The 20,148-nt window shown below is 47.7% G+C and overlaps 1 protein-coding gene across 1 annotated transcript in view; it reads right to left on the reverse strand.

Moving 5' to 3' along the window:
* Positions 1-7,150: 7,150 nt before the first annotated feature.
* LOC108936528 (cadherin-4-like) overlaps positions 7,151-20,148 on the reverse strand; it is a 276,665-nt gene continuing 263,667 nt past the window's right edge. Inside the window, exons 9-16 of the mRNA XM_018755940.2 lie at positions 17,034-17,219; positions 15,223-15,476; positions 12,967-13,109; positions 9,948-10,199; positions 9,561-9,794; positions 9,291-9,430; positions 8,472-8,636; positions 7,151-8,378 (exon numbers count right to left, since the gene is read on the reverse strand). Of these exons, the coding sequence (XP_018611456.2) occupies positions 8,172-8,378; positions 8,472-8,636; positions 9,291-9,430; positions 9,561-9,794; positions 9,948-10,199; positions 12,967-13,109; positions 15,223-15,476; positions 17,034-17,219 (1,581 nt within the window). The 3' untranslated portion in view covers positions 7,151-8,171. The remainder of the gene's footprint in view (positions 8,379-8,471; positions 8,637-9,290; positions 9,431-9,560; positions 9,795-9,947; positions 10,200-12,966; positions 13,110-15,222; positions 15,477-17,033; positions 17,220-20,148) is intronic.

Here is a 20,148-nt window from a genome sequence, read left to right on the forward strand (position 1 = left end):
GAAACAACGATGACAGGATCTCGGACTGGAGGATTTGATACGCGTTTGCGCACGCTGTGCCGACTCGCACCTTTGACGGACGCGGGCGCGAACGGTGCGGTTTGAAGAACACCCCTCACGTTGAACAGCGACACACCGAGGGGCTCGATCGCAAGCGGATTGAGGAAGCAGTTGTACGGCGCCGCTGCAGGTCCATCTTTCTGAACATAAAAATGTTAAAATGCACAGGATAAATGGGAAGAAATGGTACCTCGACTCTTGAAGGAAACCGTTTCCCATCCGTTCATTACCAGCAGTTACATGGCGATCCACAGTCTATCCTGGAAGCATAGGGCAAGAAACAGGGTACCACCCCGGACGGTTCGCCAGTCCATCACAAGGCAGTCGCACACGAGGACAGACTCGCGGCGACACTTGCGGTGACAAACACGCGCACGCTACGGGCATCGTGGGGTCACAATTCACCCGAAGCGTGTCTTTGGACCGGGGGGGGACACACCGGAGCACCCGGAAGACCGAGCTGGATTCGAACCCAGATGTACTCACACAGCCCAGGAGCTGAGAGGCACCGGTGCCATCTGCTGTGCCGCCAATGGAATTTCAGAGAACGTAACGATCAACGATGTATTTAACAAGTGTTTGTTTGTTCCTCCAGATCCACTGGGAGCCAAAGGGAACCGAAAACAAAAAGGCAGCGAAACGAAGAGCACGGAGCAGGACGGGAGGGTGTGGGTTTATCTCACCGCCCTCTGCTCCCTCCACCCTTTAACACGTCCACATGGAAACGTGAAAGCCGCGCTCGACGTGTTCGTGTTTCGCAACACGGATAAAACGCAACGAAGTGCGAGAGCTTCTCTCCAAGGCGACTTACGGTGTGAGGTTTGCACACTGAGCTACTTACACCGATTTACTCATTTATACAGTAATTTTGACTATCCATTCTGGGTAAGCACCTTGACAGAGAGAAGGGACTTGAACCGAAAACCTTCAGCTGCTGGTCGCTAGGCGACAACCCTAACAGCCGCACTACCTCCCGGCAACACACGACTTCTCGGTCGGTCTCGGTCCCCGGAATTGCTCGAACACACCCTTCCTTCCCAGTTACGGTTTGTAGCAGATTTTATTTGTGCGGAAACACCGATGAGTAACTCATTTTCATTTCAATCTGCACGCAGTCTGAAAAGCGGCTGAAGAGCATCGCGGTCGAAGCGGACGTGAGCCGCGTTGCTCGCAGCAGCAAACCGAGGAGAAACGCTGCATCTCCACCTCCGCACGCTGCCCATCGCAACTGAATCATCAGAAGACGACGAAGAATACGAAGAATACGACGTCTGGGATCGCGGACCCCGAAATGGACTTCGTTGAGCGTAAACAATTTCAGATGGTCTTATTTCTGCTCAGAGTCCCGGAGCTAAAATCTTCAGTCCGACGCTTCATCCCACACCGACGCAGTCTGGTTATGAAACACTCGCAGTCTCCTCACGTTACCGACGGCCAACATTTTCCTGGTTATTTATTTACGTCGATTTGCATTTTCGCCACCGAATGCGAATTTTTTCCCTCCCAAGCCAAAAGAGGGCAGTAAAGAGCAACCAAACACAAGAGGAGTGTGCGACCACCTTCATTCAACTCACTTCCACAGCGTTTACCGCTCCTTTGTGGCATTTCTAAGCGTCGACGATGCGTGACAAGACGAGGAAAACTCCACATTTACGGGATGAATAGATCGACGATCGGCCCAGTTTGAGTTTGCGGGAAGATAATTATTTTTATTTCCCGTCGAGTTTAAATTTAATACGGTGTGAAAATAATTTAAAAAAAATGGTAAAATAAGTTTTGACAAAGCAAACCTGTGGATACAAGCGAGCTTGGAATCACAGAGCGAAAGAACTACGAACGGACTTCCATCCCAATTCTGTCCATAATTTGAAGAGTCGCCAGTTTTTTTAAAAATCTTCTTTAGGCTTAAAACTCAGGAAAACAGCGAATCGTACCTACACCTCGTCGAGCAAAGACGCCGACGGACACGCATGTAAGACGAGCGCACGCGAGCTCCGCATCCCATTTATTTTTCATTTGTTTACTGCATCCCGTTTCCCTCCTTGATTTATAACGTCAGCAGAAACAAAATCACAAATACGGAATGTATAAATAATTTGCTTCCGAACCGGAGCTGAGGGGGAATACAGATAAGAAACGGTGTTATTCGGCGTGTTGGTAAACTGGCTTCTTTAAAAGATCGTTTCAAAACCCGACGGCTCTATTTCTGTCTGCGTACATCGATATTATTTTTACACTGTTTACGAGGAACAGCAGACGCCAGCGGTCGGGTATCGCTTCACCTCCCATCACCTGTGCTCACCTGAACCAAGTTAACATGGTTTGTGACTGCTCTGTAGGGGATGCACGGGTCCTGCAAGACCTCTCTTCGATGGCGGTGTCCTGGCTCTACAAGAGAACCCAAGACTGGAGCAAAAAAAAAAAAAGCGAGAACATCTGGTACCTTCCATCTGAGGCCCAGAGCTCGATTCCTCCCGCCTCCTGTTTCTAGCTGCTTGAAGCCACATGCGCCGGACTCTCCGTTCCGCCAGGTTCCGTTTGGAAGAAAGCGTCCTCATCTGCTCTTGAATGCTCCGTGGCCTAAATAGCCCGCGAAGGTGTCGGAGTCAATGACGCGAGCCCGGGTTCGAACCCATTCGCAGGCAGATGACTGCACCCGGTTGCCTTTCGCTGGCAAGGGCTGCTGGAGGAAGATCCTCTCTCGAAAGACCACTACCCACTTATTATGTATTCGGGCCAGCAGGTGGCACAGCGGCTAGAGGGACCACCTTGCAATCAAGACGACTTGGTTTAAATCCCCAGTCCTGCTGTAGTACTATTGATCAAGGTACTTACCCTGAACTGATACAGTACAAATGGGTAAATGAGTACAAGCTGGTTACAGCAGAAAGTGAATAAATAATAAAAAATTAATAAATAAATAATGGAAGTGATTTTTTTTTTTCCCCGTTGAAATTTTCAGCTCCCCTGGTGAAGCGTTGTGTCTGAAAACCCACCTAAAGATGTGTGAAAAATGCGGACTGGAAATAGGACAGTTAAGGAGTTTAAATCTGTCGACGAACCACGTATTACGCTGTTCGGCTGGCAGCGCTTTCTCACACGCCCATCTGTGAAAAACACACCGTGCGCCTCTGCTCTGCTGCGTAAAGGGACCCGTCTCCTCTCAAACATATGAAGTGAGCCGCGAAACACAGGCCGTATTCCATGACGGGGACTTGTTTCGGGCGCCGATTTTCCAAGATGATGCGGAGTGTATCGACCGCCACTTAAACGCTAAACACAAACATCCCGACTCGTCAAGAAGAGTACAGCCATAAAGGCTTTTCTTCCGGTCGAACGCGTTATTCCGTTTGTCGCTCCGGAACTTTCCGGTGGAAAATCTCTTGGAATTCGCACGTGAAGAGAGTAAATGGGTCAAACGGCCGCAACGTCATGTGAAATTTGCCATTAACGGCAACAAATAACACTATTTTAGTAAAGACGATACCATTTATCGATCCCTAAGGTTCAATACACGCACAATTGGAATTTATCGATAAAGCCTAGCAGAATCTGACCACGGAAGCTCTTGCGCGCACTGTGCCGAGTCCGAATTACCCAGCAGCGCGCACAGTATGATGTTGCTACTATTCATTTAACTGACACGTCTGCCCAAAAAATGTACAATACTGATCAACTTTACAATGATTTACCCATTTATACAGCTGGGTAATTTTTACCCAACACCCATATACAGTATGGCAGTTATTGGTTTGAAAGCCACTGCGGACTGGTGGCTCGGGGGTTAAGGTGGTCCTGCTGGCCTTGTTTTGCCACAGAGTATTTTTTTTTAATTTTTTTGTCAGTGGGTATTAATTTGCATGTCTGATGAGTTATTATGCGCATGACTGCGCTGCCCTTACACTTTAAAACGAACACGCCGCACAAAGAGCAATTAAACACATTTGTGGTTAATAAGTGAAACAAGCCTCAGTGAGAAACTGTGCAGGTGCTCATGGCAGGGGGTGGTGGGGGGGGACAGCGCCTGTCCCCAGCAGTGACGGCGGGGCTCCCGCACACAGGTCAGGAGAACCAGTCTCAGCTGATCTGAGGACAGGATGAAAAACATGAAAAACACATTTACACCAGTTATTTATTGAAGTTGGTGCTTATTAAGAACTTCTCTAAGCAAAAAAATTCTGCATATGCACATTTATTTGCAATCTAAACGTTATGGGTTTGAATCTCACCTCCTGCTGGAGTACGTCACCGATGCAGTAAAAATTACTCCGCTCTATAAATGGGGAAATCACTGTAAGAAGTGTAACGCAAAGTATGGCAGGTGGTGCAGTGGTTGGAGTTGCTGCCTTTGGATCCAAAGGTCGCAGGTTTGAACATTACAAGTTGCTTTGGATAAAAGTGTCAGCTAAATGAATAAGCAAACAAGGCGCACCATAACAAAAATGTTGAGATCTTTGTAAATGCCAAATCACGTAGAGCAGGGATCCCACGTGCTCCCGCTGCCCCATTTCGGTCAAGATTTCCGTGTTTAGAGAAGAAACTGTGGCCCACTTACACAGGAGCGGCCGTGAGGGGAAGGGCTGCAGCGAACGCCGGGGAGCTGAGACAAAACAGCAAATGACATCATGGTCTCGCTCGAACCTTCTTCGCATCAACAATACAGGTGGTCCCCGATTTACGATGGGGTTATGTTCCCCGAAATCCATCGTAAGTCGAAAATGCATTTAATACACCTAATGCGCACCTCTGCATGGCAAAGCGGGAGATGCGGATCGCTGCCGCTGCCCAGCGTCGTGACAGAGTATCGTTCTGCGTATCGCTGGCCTGGGGGGGGGGGAATCAAAATACGAAGTACGGTTTCTACTGAATGACTATTGTCAGCTCACCATCGTAAAGTCAAAAAAAAATCGCGAGTCAAAGCATCGTAAATCGGGGACCATGTGTATATAATTCTAATGGCATCATTCCACGTGTTTCACTTATACATGTTAAGAAACTGAAGTGGGACCATAAAGTTACACGTTTACAGTAGATCCCTGGAGGGATGCTAATCACCCCTTGGGGAAACCTCAACCCCATATGAACACCTTGTTCACACTTGTGCAACTCAGCGTGTTGAGCACTGATTTGTCGAGAAATTCAATATCCTGGACGAATGGCACTTTAGTCATCCTTTATGGGAGGGGATGAAAGGGGTTCAGGTTGATTTTAGGACACCACCTCATAAGTTTATGAACATGACTGGGGCCAAAATTTTGTCCATAACTCGACTTGTTCTTAAATGTCATTTATACCTTAAGTCACAGTCAGTAGAAGTTGATATTACAGACAAACTGGTTAAGCTCTGTAAATACATAACACTTATAATGAAAAACTGTTTTCAAGACTTTTTAATCCTAATTTTTGTTAACCTTGAACTGCATTAAAACTATTTCAAAGACGACATAAATGTGCAAACTCCATTTCAATGCCAGCTGTTGAGTAATTCATCCCATAAACACGTATAACGTTCACCACGTCGTCATCGCCAACACTCGGGACCACGGGACACAAGCCGTAAACACCGACAGCGAGCTGAATCAAGGCAGTCTATTGGTGTGGAGGGGAATCACGGACTATATCTGTTCCAGGACAACGAACCACTAGTCGCTATACGCAGACCGAGGCTTAATGGCGTGAAACAAAATAAAAAATAATAAATAATAAACAACACACGTAGTTCGAACGCGACTCATGAATTCACTTTTCACAAAGAGAAGGCAAAACATGAGAAAGCGGTGTCAGAGCAGAGGTGTGGAGAGGTACACGCTGCATGGAGAAGAGCACCTTGGAGGACTCTGCCGTGCCCCAGTGCTCTGGAAGGCGGTGATCTCCTCTCGCGAGACCCCTCAACGGAGTCACGTTGCTTCCCGCAGCCACCTTCTTCCTCCAGCCCCCGCCGCAGACGCTCCCTCGGCCTTCCCATCGCCCCCTGTAAGACACGCCTGTGATTTCTGCAGAGGTGCGTTCATGGATATATTTCCATGCTGGCATCGACGGCCCACCCCCCTCCTGTGCCGATGCAGTTAACAGGATTACCTCCAGGAATTACAGCCCCCCACGGTGGCGGGACACCAGCACAGCATCGAGGGAGGGGGAGCAGCATAGAGAGGTTAACGGGCAGGCAACGCCCCTTCTTCAGTGTCGCACCTGGAGGAAGGCAGTGCGGTCATTCCATTAAACCGATCAACTTTTTCGCACTTTCGTCTAGGTCACCGCAACGGCGCCGACCCCAGTCCGGGTGAGCGACGACACCCGTCCGAGTCAGAGCGGTACCGACCCCAGAAAATTTCCTGCCAACGGCGCCGACCTCCGTTCAGGACGATATCCTCCCGCCGGTGCCGATTTGTTATACGAAGACATTCCAGGAGCCCTGCGCAGCACAGACTCCCTCAGTGAGAAAAGGTTTTATCCACAGACACCACTTTGATGCAAAAGTTCAGGATAGAGCTTTTTTTCAAAACATTTTGTTTTATTTTATAATGCACACATCCAGTTTAGATGGACGAAAAGGAAGGAGTAAAAAGCACCAAACACCTATCAGCAGCAAGGACCGTCAAAGTCACTTCTGGTGCTCTTCCTCGGATAAACGCGACGCGGTGACACACGACGACAGAGGGAGATGCATTTCCGGTATAAAAACAGCAGAACTTGTACAACACTCGTCATTTTGCAAAAGTGAAATTAACGTAGTGCGTCTGGGAGAAAAGCCAAGGTTTTAAACCACACAGATCCCACAATGCAATTCTGCCCAAAGGCAAAACTAACACACATCAGCACTATTTGCTTTCCCTAAATACTTTCCAAAAAGCAGCTTTGTACTTTTTTGTCCTTTGAGTCTTTTTAAAGTTTAAATATTTGTTTCACCAATCACATGACATTCTCCAATCTGGTGGAACAGTAATGAGTGCTATGTCGACACTCTTTTTTTTTTTTTTTAAAAAAAGAATAAACTAAAAGCCATGCATTTTCTCTTTTCATAAACCGAAAAATAAATAAAAAAAATTAAATCTAAAAAAAAGCAACAAAAAAAAAAAAAAAAAGTCTTCAAGACATCTCTTCCACTCCGCTCTTTTGCCGATCTTAAGTCATGCTCAGGTGACCTTTTACCTTTTATTGAAGAGCAACACAAATTGTACAAGAAAGAGAGGCATCCAAGCTCAAATGCTCCCACACGTGTGACGTCAATGAACAAGCAAAGTTTTTCTTTTGTACAAATCCCAAAGTTTTACTTAATTTTGCAATGTCACAGCAAGACATTTATTGTACAGGACCGTTTCTGTGGCTTTGTAAAAAGTTTGCGTTCCTTTGAACATTCAGCTAGGCAGGAGGTCCTCGCTGTTATGAGGTTATGCCTTTGAGTTTGGATCAGCGCAACAATAAATACCGTATATACTGATTAGCCCCCACTGACAAAAATAGCTGTTAAACTTGCACTAAGCACACCGTTTACCCCAAATTAAGAATCCACCGCCTTTGCTTAGATGCGGTCCAACTTTTCCAGACACACGCTGCAGGTTCCACAAAGTGGCCCCGAGTTCCCGATGGGGACGTTTTCCGTGATTCCCGAAAAAGCTGGGGAGGAACAGAGGTGTAGAGCGAGGAGTGTGCCGCCGTGCTGCGCTGAAGCGTCTGAGCGGCCACCGATCCTGAGATAGCGGGACTCCGACGAAACACACGACGAAAGGCACTTCATAACAACCGTGCTTCTGTTCTACAAGGAATTCAAGTCAGGGGAGAGCGCCCCTGCACGCTCTCCGAGCGATACGGAGAAAGACGAAAAAGGAGGGAAAACTTTCCCTCTCTCCTCTTGACGCATCTCGTCCTCGCGGCGAAAGGCTCTCGGGCTGCTGGACAGCCCGTTTCCGACACTGGCGAGAGCAACGTGAGAAATGTCAGAAGCAAAGAAAACACACCAAACACTTACCAAAAAAAGGAGGGGGGAGGCTCTTTAAATACAGTCACAGGGCCACAAGTCACACTGCTAAGGTAGTGCTGGCCTTTCTTGCAAAAGATGTCAGTGGTGTTCTTCTTGCGGGGGTTCTGTCCGCCGGACTCGAGCGGGCCAACCCCTAGTCATCGCCCCCGCTGCCGTACATGTCAGCCAGCTTCTTGAAGCGCGGCCCCCAGTCGTCGAGATAGTCGTAGTCCTGGTCGCCGGTGCTGGACGAGTCCAGGGAGCTGACGGAGCCGGCCGTGGAGCCGCTGCCTTCGTAGTCAAACACCAGCAGCGAGTCGTAGGGCGGTGCCGTCGGGTCATTGTCTGCTGCCCGCAGGCCCTGCGGGTGGGGAGGGTGGAAGCGAACCCCTTCAGCCGCTACACTGTGGGGGCTCCCCGAGTGCGAACGTGAAACAACGGTACGCACTCCTACCTCGTGGATGAAGTCCCCGATATCCCCAGGGTGGGGTAATGTGGGCCGGGTGGGGTACTGGGCCTCGGCCACCGCGGGCCGCTCGTCGACGCGACGGACCCCTGAGGCTTTGCTGATGATGTGCTCCAGAGACTCGGGCTGTTGCAGCTGGCTCAGGTCATAGTCCTGTAGCGGGTCAGAGGTCAGTAAGCCCCTCGCACTCGAACGCAGCCCACAGTGTAGATTCGAACAGGCCGGTAAAACCTTGTCAACCACCACTGAAACAACAACTCATTCTGGAAAATCACTTCCAACAAAGTCAGTTTATGGCGAAGCGGCTGAAAAAGCAAACACGCGTGCGAGTGCGCCGAGCGATCTGCTTTGAATCACGAACAGATTTCTGAGGGCGGTGACTCCCAAGGTGGCTTACGTGTCCCGAGAAGTTAAAGCCAGGAGGTCCGAACCCAGGAAACCACACAGCCACGAAACCACAAACATTAGGACACCTGTATCAACACTGCCTGTATCAGAAATATTTACGCACCTTGGCACGTATATCTTAAGTCAACCAGTCATGCAACATCTGATCAGGAGGTAACATCCTGCATGTCAGCAGAGCCACAGAAACCCTCCCAATCTGGAGATCTGCTCTCTGATGCATTGTTTTTGAGGCACCCATGTGACCAAAAGCTGATGACCTGGATAAAACCTTCATATTCTACAGCTAAAGCCCCAAGTCTACACAATGCCTCCTCCTCCTGGCGCCGCGCTGTACCCGTGGATTGAATGTACGTATGCAAGTGCTTCCCATGAGAGCATTAGCCACACACAGAGGGCTACCTGGTCCTCCTCGCCGCCGCCCTCCTCGTCATACTTCAGGATGTTGTCCCGCACATCATCCTCGGGGTCTATGAGCAGCTGCTTGGTCTGACGCTCCTTCTCCCTGCGCTTGATCCAGCCCACAAAAATCAGCACCAGGACTGCAGAGACGGAAGTGACGCGTCACCACAGGGACACCGAAAACGGGAGCTTCCGCGTGTGACTGTGCACACGTATGCGACACCGTGTGCGTCTGGGCATATTCATGTGTGCTTATGTAGTGACACCCACTGAGCAGGATGATGATGCAGATGAGAATGGCGATGATGGCTCCCGTTCCGAGACCGGCGGCCGCCACAGCCCCCGCGACGGTGCAGTCTCCGTGCTCGTCACAGGGACACGCCTTCACCTTTATGACGGACCTGCTAGAGAGCGGTGGGTTCCCGGAGTCGGACACGACCACAGGCACGTCGTACACGCCCGCATCCAGGTGCTGGATGCGCAGCCTCAGCTGGGCGTAGTCGCCTGCAGGGGGCACACCGGGCAGAGGGTGCTGCATCACAGACGTGGGAGCGACACCTTGAAGAAGCATCGGCTTGATGGGGAAACCGTGGCCCGACTTCCGATACATCATCCGATACTCTACTTGACGTGTCAAAAGAGCACGTTGCCCCTTACCATTCAAGCGAGACACAGTCCAGTTTCGGCGGATGCTGGGTGGGTGGGTAGGCAGCTCAAAGATGAAGGGGCCCACGTTGGGGTCGGCGTCGGCATCGGATGCCGTGATGTTGATGCTGTTTCCGTTGGCATTGCTGTGGCTGCGGAGCCTCTCGCAGATTTGCGCCTCCCTGGGCACCAGTGCCGGAGCGTTGTCGTTCACGTCAATCAGGTAGATCTGCAGCGTGCCTGTGCCGGTGGTGGAGGGAGACCCTGTGGCACAGAGACAATGAGAGTCTCATCTCTCAACAGTCTCTAGTGTAAGGTAAAGACAGTAAAAACTGAACACTGCTGAGTATACAGCTGTGAGAAACAGGTTATGAACTGATCTGGATTTCTACAGGAATTGCTGCTACAATGTGAACTGATCAAAGTCATAATAATAAAGAGAGTCCGCACATCTTCATTTTTTATTGGACATGTTTACACAGTTAAAATTAAGATGCAATAACATTATTTCATAACAATTAAATGCCAGAGAAACTTAATAAATAGAATCCTATTCCTAGGAACATGAATACAGATAATATTCAAGGTCAAGGATGGATAAAGTATCTGATCCCCGATTTAGTGATGAATCGGCAATAACCTCAGCCAAGCTCTTTCTGTAGGACCTGATCATACGAGCACAACACTGACGAGGTATTCCGGACTACTCCTCTTCGGTTCATTTCTGCTACTGGGGTGTCCCACCTGAGCGGCCTGCTTCAGATCACACCACGGCACCGCCGCAGGGTTGAGCTCAGGACTTACTTCTGTTTAAGCCACTTTATTGTGGATCTACTCCTTTCTATAAGTTCAGGGTCATCAGTGCATGACCAACCTTCTTTTGAGCTTCACACCACAGACAGGAGTCCTGACGTTCTCCTATAGAACTTCCTGATGCATCTTGGACTGTTGTTCCCTCAATGACTAGAAGTCTTTCCCGAGGCAGCAAAGCTACCCCACAGACCGTTATGTTCCCTCCACCATGCTTCAGATACGGGATGAGGTTTTGCCACTTCCCGCCTCCAAACATGCAGCTGATACTGGAATTTACGGAATTTCCTTCCAGCCCATTTTGTTTTTGGATTTACTGGGTTTTTCTCGATTTTTGTATTTCATGCCTCATGGGCAGTAGGTAGTGTAGGGGCTAGAGCCACTAATCCTGAATTAATATAGTAAAAATTACTCAAATATAAATGGGTGAATCAAAAGTAGATTGACATTTAAAGTTATTTATAAAAGGATAAGCTCAATGAACATATCATTTCCACTTCTAATGACGGCTGTTGGACTATCAACTGCGCCAACTAACAGCGCTGCTCTGTCATTGCTCCTCTGTACCTGGTTAGGGCCACTTGTCCTATTTATATGCTGTAAGCACCTACATTTTTTACAGGAACGTTTTGTACCAATTTTAAGTTGCCCTGCAAAAATGCATCTGCTGAAAGACAAATGAATAAACTGCTTTATAATAAATAAACTAGACTGCTGCTGCCAAAGCTGAATCACTGCTCTCCCCTCACTGTAGAAACATCCATATTTGTATGCACATTGCATTCACTGTTTGGAATTTAAAGTAGCATAAGAAATCTGTCTTGTTCCATCTCTTGTCTGTCGTTTGATTAAAGTGTTGTATAAGACACTCAATATCTTGTGGAAAAATGTTCTTTTAACAATGTTCACATCCACAGATTGCCACTAATACCAATCACTGCAGTTCAGTCGAACGTGGAGATAGATGCATACGAGACTCGCGTGGTACCATCATCCCTGGAGCGCCTTCTCATTCTGGCCAAGTGCAGACAGGCCTGGATTATGCAACAGAAACCCTGGGATAAAATGAAGCTTTTCAACAAGCGCCACTATCAATATAGCAACATCAATAATCCAGAGGCAAGCAGCGGAGACTAAATGCGTACGGCACACTGGCATTTATTCCCTCACGGTGACGGCGGGATTATGAATAAGTCGTCATGTTAATTGCCTTGTAGAGAGAGGGTGTATGCAGCGACATCGCGGGCGTGTGCTGTCGAGTCATATGACACACGCCGTAGTCCTTTCCTGGGGATTGACACAACTCTCAGCCTGTGATGACTGTTATATCGCAACCGCTGTTCACTAGTTATATTACACAGGGAAAGCAGAGAAATAGAACTATAATAGAAAATAATCCTCCAATTAGCGCAGCACATTAAATACTTATTGGATGAAATAGAATTAACGTCAGAAGCCAAAGATGAATTATTTCGGTTAAAGATTGGTGACCTAAACTCAGTTACATCAGCAAAACATGCAGCTGAGGAATTATTCAACTATGAGCTATGTTCATTAAAGGTACATTTATTCATTTAGCAGATGCCTTTGTCCAAAGTGCTGCGCAGTGAATATTAACAAGTGTTTTCGCTTTGCCCAAGATGACTTGCAGCATTAGACACACTACAGTAAACTGCCTACAATCATTCACCCATCTGTACACCACAGGAATGTAACACACACACACACACACACACACACACACACACACACACACACTATGGGCAATGTAGAGTCCCCAGTCCACCTGAAACACGTGTCTTTGCACTGTGGGAGGAAACGGGAGCACCTGGAGGAAAGCTACACGAACATGGGGAGAACGTGCAAAATCCAGAGCGACTCAGCCCGACTCGAACCCAAGGCTCAAGAACTGTGGGACACGAGTGCTACGAGCTGTGCTACCGTTGGGCAAACCCTAATTTTCTGGACCGAACTTTCCTCCTTTTGGTATAAACGCCGTAGCGGCTCTCCTCGGAAAAGTCCCACTCGTGTCTCGGCTACAAGCACGGGACCCGCGTTCCTTTGGTTTCAGACTCCGAAGTTACACAAATCACTTACTCCAATACTAATACACAGGGCACCTCTCCTTTATGTCGTCTCACACACAAATAGCTGGCCACCAGCAGCCAGCTTTGCCAGTGCGGGCGGGGGCTGGCCCAGGGGGAAGCGGGCGGGAACTCACCGTTGTCCGCTGCCAGGAAGGTGGCTTCGTAGACATTATTCTTCACAAAGACTGATTCGCGGTCCAGAACATCTGTAGTGACTATCTGTCCATTGGTGACGTTAATGCTCAGCCAGCTAGCAGGATCGTTCAGCTTCGAGTACCTGCAAACAACGGGGATCGGCACACGTTCTCAGTCCACAACAGCCAACTTCAGAGTCGCTCGGACTAGCAACCTACTATACGCCAATTCCTCCATTTGAGAACACGAGGGCCACCGCATATTTGCTTGTATTTAGTTTGGTTCATAACTCCAAAATTCATTTTTACCACTCAGTAACAATCAGCGCCAGGTCAAAAATACAGATGTTTATCAATACAAGTCCCTGGTTAGGTTCTCTAACAACTTTGCAAACAGCAACAGTAAATAAAGCATTTTGTATGAATGTGTTTTAACCCTCTCGGGGCCCAATTAATACTAGCAACAGGAAGAATGTGCAGCAGCTGATGCTAATTTACATTCATTCATTCAGCTGATGCTTTTCGCCGAAGCAACTTACAATGTTAATTTACCGACAATTATTTACCCATTTTACAGTAGGGTAATCTTACTGGAGCGATTTAGGGTAAGTACCTTACTCAAGGGTACTAGAGCTGGAGGTGAGGCTTGAATCCTTTGGGTCCAAAGGTAGCAGCTCTAACCACTACGCTACCAACTACCCCAATTTGCAACATCTGCCTGAAGATGGTTAATTTTTTTTTTTTTTTTTAATTAATTTCAAGCTATGTTTAATTAAAAATAATTCAAAATCACTGAAAATAAAATGTGGTTTCCATGAACTCCTATTCAACAGCAACTATTGACTGATTCATAATATAAACATGTGAAACGTTCCTGATCTTGTTACTGGTCCCCAACACTCTGAGGAGCACCAGAGGTGAGCTGTAAACACTGCGGAAGTGAGTTGAATTAAGGCAGTTTGATACTCCTGTTCTGTCTTGGGAGCCCTTTACTGCCATTTACTGATTTGGTGGTTAAACACAGGCTTTGGTCATTCTGTTACAGACAGATTTTAGAGTTAGATCAGTGTGGAAAATGGAATTTAAAGATAATCTAGGAAATGTCTGTATCTTTGTAAATTCATAACTCGAACAGATGGAACACGAGGAGCCAACTCATTCCAAATGCAAATTCTTAATAGAGTACAATGACCAAAACACATCACAGAACTCAAGCTGGTCAGTTTGTGAAGAGACTCAATGGCTGAAATCGACTGAGAAAACAAGTAATGTCTAGGATTCATATGTAAGTCACGGCAACAATAGCGAAGCCCATTTGCTCTCAAGCGCAAGGTTTCTAACCGCGGCAAAGAAGACATTAACATTCAAAGGCTCCTGCTCCTTCAGGAGGTGGTTTTGGCAGCAAGGGAACAAGGGCAGTTTGTAGGACATGATTTCCAAAGTCATTGCTCACATCGTTAAACACGGCGCTGATTAAGTCATTACAAGGAAGATGGGGGGCGGGGGGAGAGGGGAAAGAAAAAAAACCCAAAAACTTTTGTAACAAAGTGACCTTCTTGCCGTTCGACATCCTCGCTTCCCACTCTTCCGCAAGGCTCAAGTGAGATAATTACCTCAGGGGCTTAACACACTGGGACGAGGAGGGATGGAGTTAGAAACACGATGAGCTTTGCACTTCCTGTTCTCCAGAATGATCCAACACCAGTTACCCCCTTGTATGGCGGGTTCATTTGTATCGTTCACGTTCAGGGAAAGTACCTTGAACAAGGGTATTGCAGCAGGAGGTGGGATCCAACCCTGGGTTCTGTGACTAAAGAAAGCAGCAGCTCTAACCACTACGCCACATGGTTCTTTTCTTAGTGTTCGTCTACCTCTGGCTCTGGGTTCCATCTCTAGCTAACAAAGCTCTCTGGATTCAGACTATTCTGGTGCATTTGACTAAGTCATGGAAGGATGCCCATCATTTCCAAGAAAACCATGAGCTGCTACTTTGTTCTTGAATTTTAAGTCCTAGGTCGAGGACTACTTGCACATCCAATTTGGTTATCCGCAGCACTGGATATTGGTTTGGCACATGATATTTTAGTCCTTCCAAGGGGGGGGGGCTGGTCTCACTCAGGAAAAGAACTACTGTTGCAATGTCAAGGAGTTTCCAGCAGGTGGTGCTGTGGCCGGCTGATCTGCCAAGAGGGAGCCGATGGCACCCCCTAGCCGACCGCCCCGGACGGGCCTCCAGCTTCACAAGCGCTCACGTACCTGACCATCTGGTGCACGAAGCGGTCGGGGTCCGTGGCGGCGAAGGTGGTGAGCGTGGTACCGGCGGGGACGCCCTCCTCGAAGCGAACCACCTTGGGATTTGAGGGGAAGAAGGGCGCCTCATTGACGTCCACCACGGAGATGGTCACGCCAGCCGTGGACTGTAGCGATGACTGTATGTCACTGGCAAGGTCCTCCTGGTTGGACACCACCACCTTGAGCATGAAGGCTCGGTTCATCTCGTAGTCCACGGGCTGGGTGGCAGCATTGACCCAGGGCGGGACAGAGGACAGGGATAAGGAAGTGAACAGGACACATTTGGGCCCAAGAAGCGAGCAAGAGCTCACTATGTGCGATTTCTTATTTTTTTGTTAATTTGTTTGACAAACAATTATTCTCAGTTCCCTGTTCTATCGGGATGAGAACACAACACTCGCAGTGTCTTGTTCTGAACCACTGACATAATTGTTAATTTTAAAATGTTTCATTTTGCTAGCGGTTCTACCAACCACTAATGTGTACGGAATCTAGGGACTGAATACATATGTAATGTATTCATAATACATCTTCACCTCTTTCTGGACTCACTTCTCCCATCATCTCTTAAGTTCATGTAATGTGTAAATCTTCATGCTCTATAACTGAGATCATTACTGTTGAATAACGGACAAACTTTCACGCAGCTACTTGTGTAATGTAAATGTTTAGAAAAAAAATTAGAAATGTGATTAAGAATTGTCGATTGGACAAACCTTCATAACAGCTACTTCTGTGATGTACATTGGTTGATATGGTGGAAAGTAAACTAACTGTACTTCAGAATCACGCGTCTGCATCTAAGTTTTTCTGCTAATGTAATGTACACATTGTATTTTCTATGAGATGTATGTCACTTTGGGGGGAAAAAAAAAGCATCTGCTGAATTTATAAATGTAAACATGTAAGAAGCAGCATATTTCAGTATTTTTTTTTTAATACTGGAGCAATTTAGAATAAGTACCTAGTGCAAAGGTACTATAGCTGGAGGTGGGATTTGAACCAGTGACATTTGGGTCCCAAGGCAGCAGCTCTGAATGCTACCAGCTGTCCCCTCCCTCGATACATACAGGTGCTTTTAGCAACTTACAGGGTAGTAAGTGGCGGTTCAAATACCACTGCCGGCTGTAGCACCCCAATCAAGGTACTTAGAGTGAAAGGACACAGTAAAAATTACACTTGTGTATAAAGGGGTAATACGGCTGCAATGTGAACTGGTTTACAGGAGCGTCTACTCAACAGGCTGACAAAACCACAGCATCTGCTGGTCGGCGAAGGCGAGGAGGTTGGATACAAGTGCTTTAACAAAGCTTTCCCAAAGAACGGTCCCGAGGACTCGACCTCTGCGCGGAGATGTGAGGGGACGCTGTTGAAAGCTGGCCCCGACGGAAAAACACAGTCACATGACTCACTTTTTCTATGCCCATTTGTGTCTCTCTGCTGTTGCCCATCACTGAATCACCAGGTCAGAGGTCAAGCTGGAGACGTGGGCAAAATGTAAGTGAGCATTTACTGTCGTCACAACCTGCAGCCTGGCTGGGGGGGGTGGACAGGACCTCCTGCTCGCTCGTCAGCGGGATTGACAGACTGACAGAGTCATTACAGACTGAGTGTGTTGCTAATAAAGCATAAGCCATTGCATATGATCAAGTGTTACACATACTGAGAAACTGATACCTCATTGGTGGTATCCTTCCCTTTACCTGCTTTCCTTGCGGCCCCAGTCTTTACAACACACACACACAGTGACAAGGCAGCTCTGTGGACACACCCACCCGGACCACGGTGACCATGCCGTCGTTGGTGACTGGATTGGTGCGGACGATGAAGTGTCCCGAGGGGTCCCCACTGACGATGCGGTACACGGCGTTCCAGTTGCGGGTGTGTGGCTTATCCAGGTCGGTGACCGTCAGGTTGGCCACCACAATGTTCACCCTGTTCTCTGGCACCTCCCCTGAGAACTGCATGGGGAGGACAGCGGGGGAGGGGGGGTCCACATGGGAAGTCTCTGATTCTTGCACAGATTTATGCTCATCTGAACCACAGGTCCCTTTGTTGACCTGCAGAACTGTTGTCATGAGATACACTGCATTTTGTTATTTACTAGAGTAAAATAAATCCTTTTTATAACTATTTACGGTTATTTTCTATCCGCTGCTCATTTGGAAAAGACTGACAGCAGATAACATGGCAATAGGCAGCATTTGTTGTGAGAGCTGTTACTGTGGCGGGGAAGGTTGCGAGTCCAAAGCACTGGCAGCAGGTGGTGTAGTGCATATGAATGGTATTTTGCAATCACAGAGTTTTTGGTTCAAATCCCTCTCCTACTGCAGCACCCATGATCTAAGTACTTACCCCAAACTGATACAGTAAAAACTAGTAGTTTAAATGGGTAAGGACAAAGTGGTTAATAAAAGACAATATTGTAGGGTGTCTTGGGGGGGGGAATTTAAAAAGGTTTTCATTATGTGCTTTTAAGATTTTAAAATGTAAATTATTTAACTGTAACAACTTAACACCGAATTTAGAGCTACCACTGTGCATTCAGTGGTCCTGGGATTGAATCTCTGCTGTAGCGCCATTGTTCTCAGTACTTACCCTAATCTTGCACAAATAGCACAGCCTGCAGATTCTTTCTTTTCTTTGGATTTGCACTCACGACTTTAAAGAGCTTTGTTAGAATATAAATTACCAGACTGTAGGACGTTCTCGGTGTCGCTCCGACTGTAGAAGTTGGGTCCGGACACACGAGCAGCAACTGACACCAACCGACCAAAGTTAACACTGAGCACGATGCTATAGCGGCGGCGGAACCGGAAAACGTGGCACGATGCCGATTACGCTGCAACCTCTCCCGGGGTGGCCGGCAGCGCCTGGCACATGGGACCCTTTTCAGAGCGGTGGGTCTCCATTCTCCTGCGACGACCGAACCGCATGCTGATGAGCGTGTCTGCCGACCGCTGTTAGCGGTAATAGCTTCATCATCTTTCTGGAATTGAATCCAAGCCCCCCACAGCAACACTGCTGTGACAAATGGTAAACAAATTAAGTATGTAGATCATCTTTGCGTGCCGATTCTTTAATTTCAATTTTCCCGGCCGATTCCGCTGTTCACAAACACGGAGAAAGGAAACGGCCCAAGTGGCTCATTCATCACACAGCTACACGTTCAGGAGAATCATTGGGGTTAAGCTCCTTGTTCTGTTGTTTCTCCAGAGCTGTTTCTGTGAATTATGGAAGTCAGAATAAATGGTGACTCAAGGTACACAGCCTAGCATTCAAACAGGAATGGATACTTTGGAGACTGGTCTCATGTAAATTGACGATAACAAAAAAGATTGGATTTTGAACGGGCAAACTTGTGCTCTTTTTTTTTGGCTTCTCCCTCACTGTTGGGACACCTGGCACCCCCCGGTAACAGAAGCACACCGAAAGGCCATGTGGGCACCGCAATGATGGCACGCTGCACCACTTCAGCGTGAGGATGCCCAGAGAGGAGGACGGCCAGAGGACTCCTGAGACGATACCAACCTTAATTTGCCAGCTTTCCCAGAAGCAACCTGTGAATCACTGGCAACTGAGAGGCAAGAGACGAGGACACTGTGGGTGCAAGGGGCTGATCATTTACATCCCTTACATGTGTCATACATGCATACGTGCAGAGCTGAAGGAGAGCCATTCTCCGGAACCCCACCAACTGACAAAAATCACTATGAAATCCTGCCAACATTTCAGCCTAAACAGCCTTTATAGCAGTGACATCAATGACTACCATGTGTAAACCAACAACCATCGTTAAATGCTAAACACCGGTGTTTTTGGTTCTTTTTCCCGGTAGTGTCAGCGAGGGGCATACTTGCCCACCACAGGTGGGGTAAAAAGTCGGCAGAATGCAGCGGCAACTTGTAAGAAAAGAAAAACAGGCCAGAGGTTCAGTCTCATGACTTAGCACTGAGCTCTGAGAAGGGTGGACAGCAGAGCGCAGGAGGCAGGATCAGGCCAGGGGTTGCGACATTCATTACCTGAACTGCTCTCCTTGTAAGTTCCAAAATAGCGTTAAAGATCCTGGGAATGCTTGGAGCAGAGAATGCAATGGCAGGGGTAGAGCCAAAACAGTAGCGCCAGAAAAATCCTTCAGGGGTTGAAACGTAATTAACACGTCGGATATTTTGCGCAGCATTTCACACTTCGACACGCAGGATCCGATAAAATATTCGCATTAAAAAAGCCGCGCACGAGCCCTTCGCATTCTAACGTTTTACAGTGTGGACACCGCGTGACAACGTATTTGCACAGCAGCCTGAAGCAGGACCAGAAACGAAAACCCGAGAACAGGGTTTGGAAGGCTTCACGAACTCTAGCTCTTCTCCAAGGAGATGTGGACAACAGGTGGCATGGTGGTTAGAGCTGCTGCTTTTGAACTGGAAGGACTTGGATTTGAATCCCACCTTCTGTAGACAAGTTACTTGAGCTCATACAGTAAAATTTACCCCGCTGTATGAGTGGGTAAATCTTGGTAAGCTGCTTTGGAGAATATAATAAATAAATGCTACAAAAAAGAGCAAATGCCAGGAACACACAGCGTACCTGGGAATTAAGACATCAAACAGACACACATATGGCAGCTCAGATGACTCATCCACCTTTTCCATCTCCTCTGTGTAACCGTGTGAGTGAAAGCTGCTGTTTTTTCAGGCCACAGTGTGTCAGCTCTTTAACCACGGCGTTAAGAATATCACAACTGACGGATTGGTAGGAAAAAAGGAGGGAAACCGAAGTCGTTCCTCGGTTGCGCTGCTGCCAAAGCAATAAGAAGTTGCCTAAAGTCTAGCAGACAGTTCTAGGTCAGAACCGGCGGGGGAGATCGGAACGTGACCGTTCAGGCTTCGT

This window comes from Scleropages formosus, chromosome 24 (assembly GCF_900964775.1).
Source record: "Scleropages formosus chromosome 24, fSclFor1.1, whole genome shotgun sequence".
Lineage (NCBI taxonomy): Eukaryota > Metazoa > Chordata > Actinopteri > Osteoglossiformes > Osteoglossidae > Scleropages > Scleropages formosus.